This window comes from Rhinolophus ferrumequinum, chromosome 5 (genome assembly GCF_004115265.2).
Source record: "Rhinolophus ferrumequinum isolate MPI-CBG mRhiFer1 chromosome 5, mRhiFer1_v1.p, whole genome shotgun sequence".
In the NCBI taxonomy this organism is placed as follows: Eukaryota; Metazoa; Chordata; class Mammalia; order Chiroptera; family Rhinolophidae; genus Rhinolophus; species Rhinolophus ferrumequinum.
Genome location: NC_046288.1, coordinates 83600973 through 83616012, shown reverse-complemented (window position 1 = coordinate 83616012; position 15040 = coordinate 83600973). Strand labels below are relative to the sequence as shown.

At 48.9% G+C, this 15040-nt stretch overlaps 1 protein-coding gene across 5 annotated transcripts in view; it reads right to left on the bottom strand.

Moving 5' to 3' along the window:
- The window catches only part of STK32B (serine/threonine kinase 32B), a 269098-nt gene that overhangs the window by 25214 nt on the left and 228844 nt on the right, over nt 1-15040 (bottom strand). For 4 of the 5 annotated variants that reach the window (XR_004423067.1, XR_004423066.1, XM_033106743.1 and 1 more), the window contains one exon: nt 8742-8831. The exons of the other annotated variant lie outside the window; for it this stretch is intronic. Coding sequence is in view for 2 of the 4 variants with exons in the window: in XM_033106743.1 (XP_032962634.1) it covers nt 8742-8831 (90 nt within the window). In the remaining 2 variants the exon portion in view is untranslated. The remainder of the gene's footprint in view (nt 1-8741; nt 8832-15040) is intronic. 5 annotated transcript variants of the gene reach the window in all.

The window sequence follows — 15040 nt, the reverse complement described above, 5'->3', positions numbered from 1 at the left end:
CATTTCACAGCTGTGGGAGCAGCCCAAATCTGTCCCTGGAACGTCTCCACTCAGTTTTCAGACTGGCATTCAGACTGCCTGGGAATGGGATGGGCGGGACGAGCAGATGTGGAAGGACATGATACTCAAATCTGGGCTCTGGGTTGGCAGCTGGGCGCTGGACTGACCAGCGGCCAAATTTCAGCTGCCCTCTAATGATACTCTCCATTTGCTTTGTTTGAGACTGTCTGTTCACCGCTTGGGTTCTCCTTTCATCTTCACAACAGCTCCTGGGGTCATGTTATTTATTATTTGACATGTTTCACAGATGGGGTTCAGAGAGGGACAGCAGCGTGGAGGAAATCACACAGCCAGGAAATGAAAAGCTGAGGTGTGCATCCTGCACCGGCTGAATCCGTTTGAAATAAGGCTCATATCAACATTTCTTTAAATACAAAAGCATACTCAGTTCACAATGGGGGCAGACACGATTGGGAGTTCAGGAAATGTCCCCTTAGGTTCTCTGAGCCTTATACAGGAACCAACATGGTGTGTGTGGAAATAGGAAGGTCGGTGTGGCTGGAGCTGTTTAACAAGTTACTAAACTTCCCTTTGCCTAAGTTTTGTAAAATGTGAATAATAATGATGTTTTATTCATTAGGTGGATTACTCATAGGGTTGTTAGGAAGTAAGATAATTTATGCCAAGAGCTTAGCCCGTGTCGAGCCGGCCTACACTGAGTGCTCTAGAAATTGTAGGCAGGAATCTTATGAGCAGAATTGTGAATCAAACTCCCTCTGCCTGTCATGCTCTGCTTCCCCACTGTCCACCGGTCACCCAGAAGCCTGGGCACCATCCTGAACTTTGTCCCCCTCAGCCTCATGACCTATCAGTCTCCAGACCCTGAGTTTTGTATTTTCAGCATCTGTTTATCTGCCCCTCCCTACCTGTCCTAGGTCAGCCTGACTCCAAAGGTGCTGATGTCATCTGTTCGTTAAGCATCTGGTGAGCAAGTATTTGATTTCCTAGTGTCAGCACTGAGCTGTGCTACTGTGCATCCCACCTGGCTCCCAGCGCGAGCCCGAAGCTGAGTGCCAACTTAGAGGAACTCTGTTCCTTGCCTTGCCATCTGCATGCCTGTCTTTTCTTCTGTGCTAAGGGTTCCTGAGAAAAGCAGTCACAAGTGCTGTCTGAGCGTCCCTACGGCCTCCCAGCTGCTGGCCCCGCCCACACGCTCAGACACACAGAAAGCAGGGGTGTGTCTGTGAGTGCCAGACTGGCTGTGTGTGCCTAGGTGTTCCCCGTAAATCCTTGTCATGCCCCGAAGCCCTGAGCCCATTCAGAATTCAGGGTGGAAGCAGCAGCTGACCAATTCTGTCTTGGCTGTCATGTGACAAATGTCTCCAGCCTGTGACTGCACTCCAGAAAAGGTGACATGCTCACCTCCCCTGCACACGTGGGGCTGATGACAGAACATAAGACAACAGAAAACGTGTTCTCCTCTCTTCACCCAACCCGCCACCAGATCGGCAAGTATCAAGCAATGAGAAACAGAAGTGTACTGCCAGGGAACAGAAGACCTGCTTTAAGGTGCAGACCCGCGGGGAAGCCCAAAGCGGGAAGTAGTGCAGGCACATTGAGGAGACACGCTGGCGACCTCATCTCAACCTGACTCGAGAGGCGGTGCATGGAGGATAACCACAGCGCCGACACACCCAGTCAGCTCAAGTCCGGACTAGCGTGGCTCACATCTCCCTCCCACACACAAGGACAGTCTTTCCAACAAACGGTGCGGGGACAATTGGACAGCCACATGCAAATAAATGAAGCTAGATCCACACCTCACACCATATTCAAAAATGAATTCAAAATGGACGGTAGCTCTAAATGTAAAACCCCAAAGCGTAAAACTTCTACAAGAAAACAAAGCAGAAAATTCTTTGTGATCTCATGTGAAGAAAAGATTTTTAGTATTGACACCAAATATATGATCAATAAATGAAAAACTGGACTTCATCAAAATGTAATACTTCTGCTTTTTAAAAGACTCTAAAGATAACAGAAAGACAAGCCGTTGATTGGTTGAAAATATTTGCAAAATACATATCTGGTAAAGGACTTATATCCAGTATATGTAAAGAAGTCTCAAAGCTTAATAATAATAATAATAATAATAATAATAATAATAATAATAATAATACAATCCAATAAATTAATAGGCAAATGATTTGAACAGACACTTCAGGAAGAAGGTATATGGAAGACAAGTAAGCAAGTTAAAATATGCCCCACACCATTGGCCATTCGGGAACTGCAGAATAAAACCACTCCGTTCTTCTTAGAATAGCTAACAGGACCAGCATTAAACACAGAGCAATAGGAGAGGATGATTTCCTAGTGTCAGCACTGAGCTGTGCTACTGTGCATCCCACCTGGCTCCCAGCGCGAGCCCAAAGCTGAGTGCCAACTTAGAGGAACTCCGTTCCTTGAGGGGAGCTACTGGACCCCTCAGACGTTGCTGTGGGATGTAAAATGGTCCAGCCTCTCTGGAAAAGACATTGGCAGCTTCTTAGAAAGTTAAACATACACTTTCCATAGGACCCAGCAAGCCCCCTTCTAAGTATTAGGTTGGTGCAAAAGTAATCGCGGTTGAAAAGGTTAAAAATAATTGCAAAAAACGCATTACTTTTGCACCAACCTAAAACTTATGCTAGAGAAGTGGAAACTTCAGTTCGTATTAAAAAACCTGTACACAAATATTTATAGTGGCTTTATTCAAAATTATGTACCACTGGACACAAATTAAATGTCTTTCAACTGGTGACTGGATGAGCCAACGGTGTATACTCATCCAATGGAGTCCCACTCAGCAACAAAAAGGAACAAGCTATGGACACACACAGCAACCTGAGTAAATCTCAGGTACATCCTTCCAAGAGAAAAAAGCCAGATTCAATATGCTATAGACAGTGCGAGTCCATTTATATGACTTTCTGGGATAGTTAAAACTATCGGGGTGGAAAATTGATCGCTGGTTGCCAGCGACTGGGGGGGGAGGGAATTTTGGAGGTGATAGAATGTTCTATATGTTCATTGTGGTGGCGGTTATATGACACTAAAAGAGTGCATTTCACTGCGTGAACATTGTTCCTCAAAAATAAACATCTCAAACTATATATTTATCAGTTTGGATGATTTTTAAAGTGGTTGTTTCCCTCACAAACAGCCAAACCAATGAGGGCAGGTATATTATCTGTTTGTTCACAGATGTAATTTTGGCCCATGGAACACTGCTTGACACATAGAAGGTGCTCAAGAAATCTCTGAGGGATGGATGGACGGATGAATGGACAGATGGAAGGATGGATGGATGGGAGGATAGATGGATGGATGGATGGATGGATGATGGATGGATGGGAAGATGGATGGATGGATGGACAGACAGATAGAAGGATGGATGGATGGATGGATGAATGATGGATGGATGGGAGGAAGGATGGATGGATGGATGGATGGACAGATGGAATGATGGGTGGATGGATGGGTGGATGGATGATGGATGGATGGAAGGATGGCAGTTCTCAGGAAGGATACCGGGCACTGGAGCTTCACTGGCCTGGGCTGGAATGCTGACTTTGTCACTTTCTCTGGGACAGGGGGCAGCAAACTCCACTAGCCTCAATCATTTCAACAAGGAGAGTATGAGCATCTCCATGGTGGCTCCACAACCACCCTTGTTTGCTCCTGCAGTTCCTCGGGGAAGGGAACTAACACTTGGTGAGTACTGACGAGGCATGAGCCCCATGACCCCCCAGTGCCCCCACTGCCCCCCAGGTGACCCAGCTCGTATATGAATTAGGATGTGTTTAGGATCTGTCTCCCCCACTAGACTGTGAGCCCCACAATGCAAGGGAATGTCGTATTTGGCTCTGGGTTCCCTTGCCAAGCATAATAACAGTGGAAGCAGTAATAATATCAGCTACCAGTCTGTGCATCCACCCTTTGTCAGGCATTATGTCACGTGCCTTCCACAGTCATGTCATTACATCCTCACAAATGACTCACTAAGGCAGATTGGGTAACCGTTTCTCAGATGAGGAAACTCTCAAGTCCCATGGGAGGCAGCCAACACTTGCTGAGTGTTCACCATGCTGAGCACTTCGTGTGCATCACATCAGGCAATGAGATTTGCCCAAGTTCACCCAGCCACTAAGTGGAAGACACCCGACTGCCCGTGCTGAAGCACACACGTCCCCGGGATCCATCCCTGCCAAGTCTAATGACCCACCAGCATCTCCAAGGGCACCCATGAGTTTGATCATGGCCGCCCCCAGCACTGAACTTTCTGCTGGTTGCCTAGGCCCTTTACTGCAGTGCTAAAGACCCTTGTACTCTGGCCTGTCTCGTCTCTCCCTCACACCTTCTCTTGTTCTATAAGCTACCAAAACATGGAGCTGCTAGGTTCTGCTGGCACACCATGCTGTTTCACGCCTCTGTGCCTTTGCACTGGCTGTTCCCTCTGCCTGAAATGACCTCTCCTTATCCACACCCCACAGCCAAACGCCAAGCACACCATCAGTCTCTGATCGTCACCTTCTCCGGGACCTGTTTACATCCATGCCCACACATCTGTCCGCCCCACTAGACAGTGAGCCCCTGAGACCTGGAGAACATTACTCACCTCTGAGCCCCAGGGCCTGACGCTGAGCCCTGCACCTCCTAAACACTCTATAAATGTTTGCTGAACGAATCCTCGGCTCTTCATTTCACCTCCGATGAGTAAACTCTGAAGCCCTGGGAGCCTGCTGGGACAGTTCTGACTTCTGATCTGGCACATTTCAGAGAGGTTTTTTTTTCTCTGATTGCAGATTCCATCTGCTCTTTTAATTAATGAAAATTCAGTTCTATGCAAATGTTTCTTCCAGGATCATCCTTCGTGAGCAACCTTTGGGAGCTGACTCATCAGCCTGTTCCCTGAATCTGTGCTTAGAACATTCTGGAACTTTTATTGGGCCTTTAAACTGAACAGCTCAAGTGGATGAAATTCACAAATCTGCCAGTTGACATCAGGAATTTACAGCCCTGGGAAATGCGAGATTTGACTTAATCAGGGAACTCGTTCTGTCTCTATCTCTTCCCCATGTAACTCCCACTGCCTGGTGCTGTCAACCCTACAGTGTCTGAAAATACATCCATTCGGTAAATCAGTTGTGCCCTCTAAATCATATAAGAATCTCTCCCGTTCATTTGTTCACTGATTCAGGATTGAGGCTCTTCTAATCAGAAGGGCACCAGATGCCCAGAAGGGCACTGAATCCTACGTACAGCTGGGACAGTAACCTTTCCTCTTGGCTGAGGAATATGGCTTTACAATATAGGAACTCAGTGTCAAAAAGGCAACTGGATATAGTGGCAAAAGCATGGACTCTGGATTCAAACAGATGTGACTTCAAATTCTGACTCCTTCACGTGCCAGGTGTGCGATGCTGGGTACACTGAAGAACCCCTCTGGGCCTCAGGTTCCTGTAAAATGGAGAGATGCACAAACCTCACATGGATCTCCTGAGGAGTCAGTGCAATGATAGACACGCAGTAGGGTCACATACATGTTGGTTTTCTTCTCCCTTTTGAAGGTGGGGCCACGGTGCAGTGGCCAGCAGGGTCACCACTGGGCTGCTCTCCCAGAGGACGCGGCTGTCTCAGGCATCATTGGGAGGCCGGCAATGAGGCTGAGGCAGGGCCGAGCAGCGTGTCTGAAGCGGAGCTGGGGAAGTCTGCTACGCCTGGTGGCCAAGCTGGCAGAAAGGTCAGGCTCGGTACCCTATCATCTTGAATGTCTCCTGCAGTCCGGGATTTACATTCCTGGATATCCAGGTGCTTTATGGAAACAGCCTAAAGGAAGTCAGAACTTGCTTACAGGATGATGGCGGCCACGGGGAGATCCTTCTCTTATGTCATCGCTCTCTCCTCAGCCCTTGCTGGACATGATGGCTCCCTCGGCCTCTCCCTGCGCTTCTGCGGGGTGTTCCATGGGACACGGAATCAATGCTCGCCCCCCTGCGTCCTCCCGGGGGGATTCTGCCACTGCCTTGGCTTGGCTGCACCTCCGTGCTGGGAACTCTCCAATGCACAGATACCGTCCACGTCACTCTCCACATGCCTGGAGAGCACCTGAAGATTTTGAGGTTCCCAGAGACACCTCCGATTCAAATGCATCACTCCCACGACCCTGCATACCTGCTGCTCCTGCTGTGTTCCCTACCCAGAGGTCACACTGTAACCCGGTCCGCTGCACAGCCCAGAAACCCGGGAGGCAGCCGTGACACCTCCTTCACTCCCATTCCACTGCCCAGGAAAGCCGAGGTGGGGTCCCAAGGGGCCTATCTGAAGTGAGAGCACTCCCTCACGTGCGTCCCTGCCGGTATTCACACCAGCCGTCTGCCTCCTGAACCGATGGCAACCTGTGCAAATAACCTGACCTCTCTCTGCCCGTTTCCTCCACTCTAAACAGGAATAAAGAACTGTGCCCATTTCATGCTTGTGAGAATTAAATAAGGTAACGGATGGCAAGCACTCAACTCAATGCCTGCACACAGGAAACACTAAAAAGCACTGTTTCTGCCATTATTTGTTGCCAAATGTCATTTGTTTAATGTACTTAATAGTTAAAGATGAGCTACACAAGTAATGGACTGTGGGGAAATGATGACATAGTCTTCAAATCTCCGCAAATCCACATATAAAAATTGACAGAGCACATAAACAGCTAAACCAAGAACCAGGCGCAACATATACTGCGAAACTAAGTTGTCCCCATGAACCCCAAAATATAAGTGGGCAGGAACAAACCAGAAACAGCAACAAGACCTCCGTGGGGGTGATTTCTGTACAGAATGAAACGCAGGGAAGAAACAAGGCAGTGTATGATGGATCAGAGTACACAGAACTCCAGGATAACCCTCATGTTCCCCAAAGTCCTAGCAACCGGAAGTACCGCTGGCCAATCTGAGAGCAGCTGCTGAAACCGGAAAGAGTTTTTCCAGGCCAACATCAGGGGAGTGAAAAGGGCCCTTGGTATGTTCTGCAGGAGCTAGAAGAGCCTGGGATACAAAAACTCTTTAATCATTCCTGCCAGAGCTCCCTCCTACAACACAGCCTAAGAAGAAACTGTTGGGAGTGGAATCAAAACTGAGCAGGACAGGGACCCTTCAGACAAAGGAGACGGTCCAGATAAAAAAAGCGCAAGGAAGCGAGCCAGGAATCCCAGAGAGAACGCGGCCTTGGATTCTGACTTCACAAAAACAACAGCAGAGATAAGTCTGACGAGTTAGAAAAGCTACCCCAAACCACACCATCTTCCAGAAGTGTGGGAGAATGAATTTCACATAAAAAGCAGCAACAGAAATGTATCAGTCAAATTCCATGCAAATGTATGAAAAGAGAAAGGAGAATGAAGAGTAGAATAACATTTTACAATGAAAGCACACCAGAAAGATGTATCAAAAAACAAAAGATCAAAACTATAACCTACTATTTTCAAAAGAGTTAGTGTGGTGGATTGTTCCATTAATGGTTCCCGACGAATCAGGCCATCTGGTATCCATGCCCAGTGCAGTCCCCTCCCATATGGTCCCTAGTCTTGGTCACATGACTTGCTCTGGCCAATTGGACATCAGGAATGTGAAGCAAGCAGAGGCTTTATTAAGCATGTGGGAATTGTGTTCTCCTTCTTTCCACAACTATAACCATGTGAGCAAGCTCACTCGAGTCCCCTTGATGATGAAAGACCACACAGAGAGAGAGGCCCATTCTTCTCAGCTGTCCTCGCTGAGCCCAGCCCTCGCTGACCCACTGGCTGAAGGAGTGAGCCCAGCCACCCAGAACCACCAAATCAAATGGCGGAACTGTGAGAAATAATACACTGTTATTGTTCTAAGCTACGAAGTTTTGACACTGTTTGTTACACAGCAATCAGCAACTAATATAGACATTGAGAAGTAGTAACTAATATAGACATCACTAAAATTATACAACACATGAAAGAACAATATAAATTAGAATTTAAAACCTCAGGAATCAGGCAAGAGAATGCAGGAAAAAAATTAGAAATAAAGGAAACATTATTTCAGAAATAAACACTTCACTAGAAAGCACACAAAGCAAAGAAACACAACCGCTAATGCTTAAGAGAAAGAGAACAATGAGAAAAAAATTAAACAAGTGAAGGGAGAGATAAGAAAGATTTGAAAATGACAAATACTGAAGATTGGCAAAGGAGACCCAACATTCAGATAATAAGCATCCTTAAAGAAAACTAAAGTAAGGAAACAGAACGCTTACTGAAAAATGACACTTCCATCAAAAGTCATCAAGAAAAACCAACCCCAAAGCACACATTGGAAGAGTACTGTGTACGTAAGCACACAGACCCAAATGACAACACTGAAGTTATATCCTGGCAACACTACTGGGCTTTAAGGAAAAAGAAAAGAAGGGTGTGTTTGTTTGTTTGTTTTCCCCTAAGGCCTGAGACTAGCTTTCTGGCTGGGTAGGAGGAACTCTCTAGAAGGCACAGGAAGGGAAGGTCTTTCTGGCAGGGGAGACGGCGTGAGAGAAGGCCAATGGTGTCAGAGAGCACAGCACATAGTGGGAATGGTGGGGGTCTGGTGTGGGGGTCGGAGGGGTGTGGATGAAGCCGGAGAGGAATGCTGCAGCCTCAGGCACTGGGCCCATCACACCCCAAGGGGGCCTAGAACACTCACCCATGTAGGGCTTGGTCCCCGCCATGGAGGAAGCCTTTTCGGCTCCTTTCACGACAGTCGCGATGTTGAAGTCTGTGATGTGAACATGTCCTGGAGATAGAGAAAAAGAGACCCCTGTTAGCAAGAGCTGCAGGCAACTGGGTTATGTGACCTACAGGTGTGGTCTGCAAGGGGCAGTGCAGGAAGTCACTATTAGACGTCTATTTACATTAGTATTTTATCTGATACTTTGAAAATGTCTTCTTTTTGCAGCATTATTCACAGCAGGCAAAATATGGAAACAACCTAAGTGTTCATCAACAGATGGACGGATAAAGAAGGCATATGTATGTGTGTATATATATGTATCTGTGTATTATTCAGCCATGAGAAAGCAGGACATCCTGCCGTTTGTGACAACAGGGGTGGACCTGGAGGTCATTACGCTAAGTGAAATAAGTCAGACAGAGAAAGACAAATACTGCATATCACTTACATGTGGAATCTAGAAAAAAATTAAACTTGTAGGAAAAGGTTGCCAGGGCTGGGGTGTGGGGAAATGGGGAGACTGGTCAAAGGGTACAAACTTGCAGCTGTAAGATGAAAAAGTTCTGAAGCTCTCATGTAAAACATGGTGACTACAGTTGATAACACTGTATTGTATAATTGAAAACTGCTAAGAGAGCAGAAATTAAACATTCCTATATGTGATGCAAAAATGTCTATTTTATGGGCAATATTTATAGTGTGGGTTTTTGGTGGTACATGCATATTACCTATAAATAAGGAAATCTCTTTATATTGAGGGCATAATAAAAATCTTTATGGATTAAAAGTTTGGAGGCACTGACCCAGAGAGTGAAAGCTCCTAGAAAAAAAAAAGACTGGTCCATCGTGAGTTCCTTTCTCAGGAAAACTGAGTGGCAATGGCTGGGGGCGGGGCGTGCAGCGGACTCTCCTGTCCAGAGGACACTCTCGTTCCGCTGACTGACTGCTGTGGTCAGTGGGGCTCAGGACTGTCCCTGATAAAGTTAGTGGGGAGGGGCTGGGACCCCCTTCCAACCAGTCGGAAGTAATGATAGCAGATGGGACATGGAGAGGCTGCATGCTCCTACAAACAGGTGTTCAGGAAACCTGAGAGGGAAGGAAGAGGACAGAGAAGCGGGAAGGAGACAAAGAGATTGGGCGGGGGGAGGTAAAAGGGGAAAAGAGAAGAAGGGAAAAGAGAGGGGAGGAGAGGGAGGAACATCCTGTATGGTCAGTGCTATGTCTCTGGGGAATTTGGAACATAAAAAACACCAGCTCTGAGACCCCTGAACACCAGACAGAAGTGCAATCACATTTCTTTCTACTTGTCATCACATCCTGTGCAAATGGCCAGTTGGATTTTCACCACCTCTGAGACTTGTGTTTGGGATGACGGTAAATACATTAATACATAAGTGGGTGGCACACACAAAACTGGCTTTGTGGGGATGGGGAGGGGTGGGCACCTCCAAGACATGGGCAGACACCTGCTAGAGCAGGTGCAATGAGGCCTGCTGAGCAGCCCACGGGACAGGCGTGTCTGATGTGATCAGCCATGGCAGACAGAAAAAGCACCAGCCATTCCACGTGCAAACCCCAAGGCTTGGCTCAGCTGCCAGCACTGCTGTGTGAGCAAGCTGTGCTGCCAGGCGCTGTCCAGGGTCCTGCGTGGGACGCAGGGTCCTGGGTGCTTAGTGATGACCGGTCGTCCTTCCAGGTGCTTATGGATGAGGCTTAAGTCACCTGGCCAGGCCTCTGCTGGGAGCCTTTCCTGTGAGACCCACAGTGTCCTCACCCAGGTAGTATCCCTATGAGCTCCAGCCTCCAGGGTTGGGATGAGCGTCCGTCCTGGGCAGCCATCCACGGTCCCATCTGCCGGAAGGCAGTGCAGTGCAGTGGTTGGGTGCACAGACTCGGAGCCAGACTTGGCTTGGGTCAAAGCTTTGTCTTGACTAGCTGTATGGCCCTACTGGGGCCAGTGAAAATTGGGGAGATGATTTTCCAAGGAGTCCATAAAATGAAGTTTTCTCTTTTTTTTAGGAGCTACTTAAAGTGATATTCTCTGTCTTGGGTCAGAGAAATGTGGGGATATCACCCTCCCAGAACTGTAGAAGCCATGTGCTACCCCAAAGAAAGGCAGCCTGAAGACGAAGCCTACCCGTGGAGAAGCTGGAGCTGCAAGGAGAGCAGAGAAATGGTGCCCAGAGCCTGATCAAGCCCTTCCTGAGGCTGCCTATCCCTGAACTTCAGCTGAACCAGCTGAAAAACGCCCTTTATTGCTTAGGACCATTTGAGTTGGGCTCTTTGTTCCTTGCCACACACTGCTGGTGTCTCGATTGATACGGCCACTTGCTATGAGATTGGACAGGTTAGTTCACTCTGTAAGCCTCTGATTCCTCATCTGGAGAGTGGAGCTAATATTAGTAAATACCTTGTAGGTAGTTGTAAGCATTAACCAGGCTGGTTAGGGACATGACATGTGAGCAAAGACAGGAAGAAGAGAGGCAGGAAGCCGCCGGGCTGCTGGGAGGATGTAGCTGCAGAGGTGTGGCCAGCACAAGGGGCTGCAAGGGACCAGTGAGGAGCTCAGGGGTGTTGGGGGTGCGAGCTGCACAAGGGGCTACAAGGGACCAGCGAGGAGCTCGGGGGTGTTGGGGGTGCGAGCTGCACAAGGGGCTACAAGGGACCAGCGAGGAGCTCGGGGGTGTTGGGGGTGCGAGCTGCACAAGGCCTCAGGGCCGTGGTGAAGATGGTGGCTTTTATTCCAAGTGAGAGGGGTTTGGGAAAGCATGACAGGATCCGACTCACTCTTCAACATCACTTTGGCTGCTGTGACTGGATTACAGGGGCCGGGGCCAAAGCTGGGAGGCTGATAAAGAGGGACAGAAATGCAGCCCGGTCTAGTTGAAGCCGCTGTTACTTAGGGCTGTGTAACTGGTCCACCACTGGTACCAAATCTACGCTAATCCTTGAAGTACCGTTGTCCAGAGGGTACAATACCTCCATTTTACAGAAGAGTAACGTGAACTTCCAGAGCCCAGGGACCTGTCCCAGGTCATGCAGAGGATACGGGGGAAACGGCAGTTGGCCTCCAGGGGGCAGGGGTTTCCCTCTGCCCCACTCTGTCCCCTTCAGAGCCCAGGGAACAGCCCTGCTGGTTACACGCACAGCAGGCGCAGCAGATGGCAGAATTCCACTTCTGGTTTCTGTGAACCGCTCTAACTGATGAACTGTAACTTCCCCATGAGCTCCCTTTAACGGTTGAGTAAAATATGAGAAAGTGAAAACTAGTGCCGTACAAGGTCTGCTATGCATTCCTTCTCGGGGGAACAGAAATTGACTGACTACAAAATGTGCCAATGTGCACTGAATTTTAGGCTATTTACTTTTTATACATTGAAAACATTCAAAACCCAGGACAGTGCGTGAAGCCCACTGGTACGAGTGTCAAGGAGCGTCAGTCCTCAATCGCCCTACTCCCTGCCCCATACTCCAGCCACTCTCCTCTTTCTCTGAACGCACGGAAATCCACCTCCCCTCCGAGCCTTTGACTCCATTTGGGTGCTTCTCCCGCTCCTCTGCCTGGTGGACTGCCATTCACTCTTCAAGAAGTTGTATTACTGATAGATGTAACATCTCGCCTTGGCTTGCACACTTCCACGAACAGGACAGTCACGAGCAGCGTGTGGCACCCCTGACTGGTCTCAGGGAGCTTGGGCTGCTATAAGAGAACGCCACAGACTGGCTGGCTGAACCAGCAAACACTTCTTCCTTATAGTCCCGGAGGCTGGAAGTCTGAGATCCTGGTGGGTTTTTGGTGAGGGCGCACTGCCTGGTTTACACAGCAGCTTTCTTGCTGTGTCCTCACATGGCGGGGGGGGGGGGGTGGGGGGGGCGGGAGAGAGAAAGAGAGAGAGAGAGAGAGAGAGACAGCTCTCTAATCCCTTCCTCCCCTTACAGCGCCCCGACCCCATCGTGGGGGCTCCAACCCCATGACCTTGTCCAAACCCAGTTACCTCCCAGAGGCACCAGTTCCAAATACCATCACACTGGGGGTTGAGGCTTCATTTCAACACATAAACTGGGTGGGTGGGGGGCAAACATTTAGTCCATAGCAGACTGGTTTAGGCCTCTCCCCCGGACCCTCACTCTCCTCCATTGTCATTCCCATCTTAGCATCCACCATACTGTATCTGTCACCTTATCTGTCACCGTGAAGCCAAGAATCCTACCTTGTTCATTTCTATGTCCCCAGTACCTTAGCAACGGCCTGGCCTGGCAAAGGTACTCATCGAGTGTTTATTGACTGACTGACTGACCAACCAAATAAAACACTGAATTAAAGAGATACGGTGAGCAAATGCTATCACATTTCTTCATTCTTTACGGCTGAGAGACGCCATGATATTTACAGGAGTTGCCAACATTCCATTTCAATTTTGCACGTTTAAGTCTACCCTAGCTCACTTTTTCAGTCTGCCCTCAGATGGTGGGGCCCAGCTCCCCTCTCCATGGTCTCTGTACTCACCAGTAGCACCAGGATTGGCACTACAAGGACTTGTTTAACTTGGGCTATTTTCTGAGTCTAAAAGTACAAGACATCCCTGTGACTTTGAAGGATGCTCACTCATTTCTGCCTTCATTCAGCAATTATTTATTGAGCATTTCCTATCTGTGCGCATTGTGGGAGGGAGGGGGGCTTGAAGCTGCAGATGCCAAGGACGTGTCTGTTACCTGCACCCTGGCATTGCGGGGTAGGGATGATGGAGGTCCCACAGGGCTCATGTCCCATCCACAACCCCCAGGGGGGCCGTACCTGCCAACGCAGAGACTCCCCACAGGAGTCCCAGCAACACAGACTCCTACTTCACAGGCTGATTCTGGCCCCTTCCTGACTTATTCCAGGACAAAGCCCCCAAAGCCCTCCTGAATGTTGCTGCATTTTCATTTCTTCTTCTGCAGAACACTGCACAAGATCCATTCCTACACCCCCGTGCCCCCTTCCCTTCCCTTCTCCCCTCTCAGCCCCGTAATGAAATAACGTCTTGCGGGTGTTTACCAAGTGAATGAGGACAGGTGCTGTTATCTCACTGGGACCTGCGAGGCCACAACCTGGGAGACGATGGGTCTGCGCAGAGGCGACAGTCAACCCTGAAGGGCAGGCCCTGCTTACACGCAGACTGCATCTCTCTAGATCTGTCCTCTGGAAGCCAGGCAGTCGCATTGGCACGTCTCCCTGGGCGTGGGTGCTCAGGTAGCGCCCACTAGAGGGAGCCAGACCAGCAGACAGGATACAGGGAGCCAGCCTACCAGAGGCGATGTCTGATCTCGTTACCCTCTGCTTTGTTTCCCTCTCATCACACTTGAATTTGGAGTAGTCTCCTGTGAACACTTGTCCCCACCTTGGCTGGTTTACAGGGTCTACAGTCAGGCCTAAGCCAGAGATCAGAGCGGTGCCGATGGAAGCAAGGAGCCGGAAGTCCACAGAGACGAAATCGGGCTGTGGGCCCGGCCGCCCCCGCCTCCCCTGCGCTCACTGCTCAGAACACTTGTACTTCTGGGACATCATGTGATGTACTGCTGGCTGCCTGGCTTCCACACAGGATCACATGCCCCGGGCACTTTCCTCTCCCCCTTATCTTCATGGGGATCACAGCAAATTTATCACAGGACAACAGCAAAATGAAAAGAAACCAAATCAAATCCCCTGGCACAAGCTTGTCCAGGCTTCTTTGGCTTCCAGCAGCAGGAAGGTTGCCTGTTTTGGAGCACGCCCATGCCTGATAAGGAAGGAAATGACCCTCTGATTTCCTTCCGTTCCATTTGACTTGATCTTTTCCCATGTCTTGGCCAGAGGGTTGGAAAGCAGGACCTTCAAAACAATTTGCATGCTCCAGGCTCCCCTGTGCAGAGGGGAAGAGTATAAAGCATCCAGGTATACAAAGAAACACAAAGCTCCTGGGACTTCCTGAGCAACTTTGCTGAGATTTGGGGCACTCCGCTCCACCCCACCCCACCATTTTCAGCACCTTCCCCGGATGCATCACGACGTCACAAAACTAGCTGGGCATTTGCATCCTATTTGATTCAATGCTGCATGGAAACCACCTCACCCAAGTCTTTTGAGAGAGAGCAACAATTCTGTTTCCTTCCTCTTTTCTCTACTTCCATGGTTCTTAATGTTAAGCCACTAGACTTCTGGGTTAATTAGCTACTGCAGCATTGCCAACGGTACCTGGCCCATATACTTCCCGCCCGCTGTCTGTATTGGGCATGTACTTTTATGTAATTGT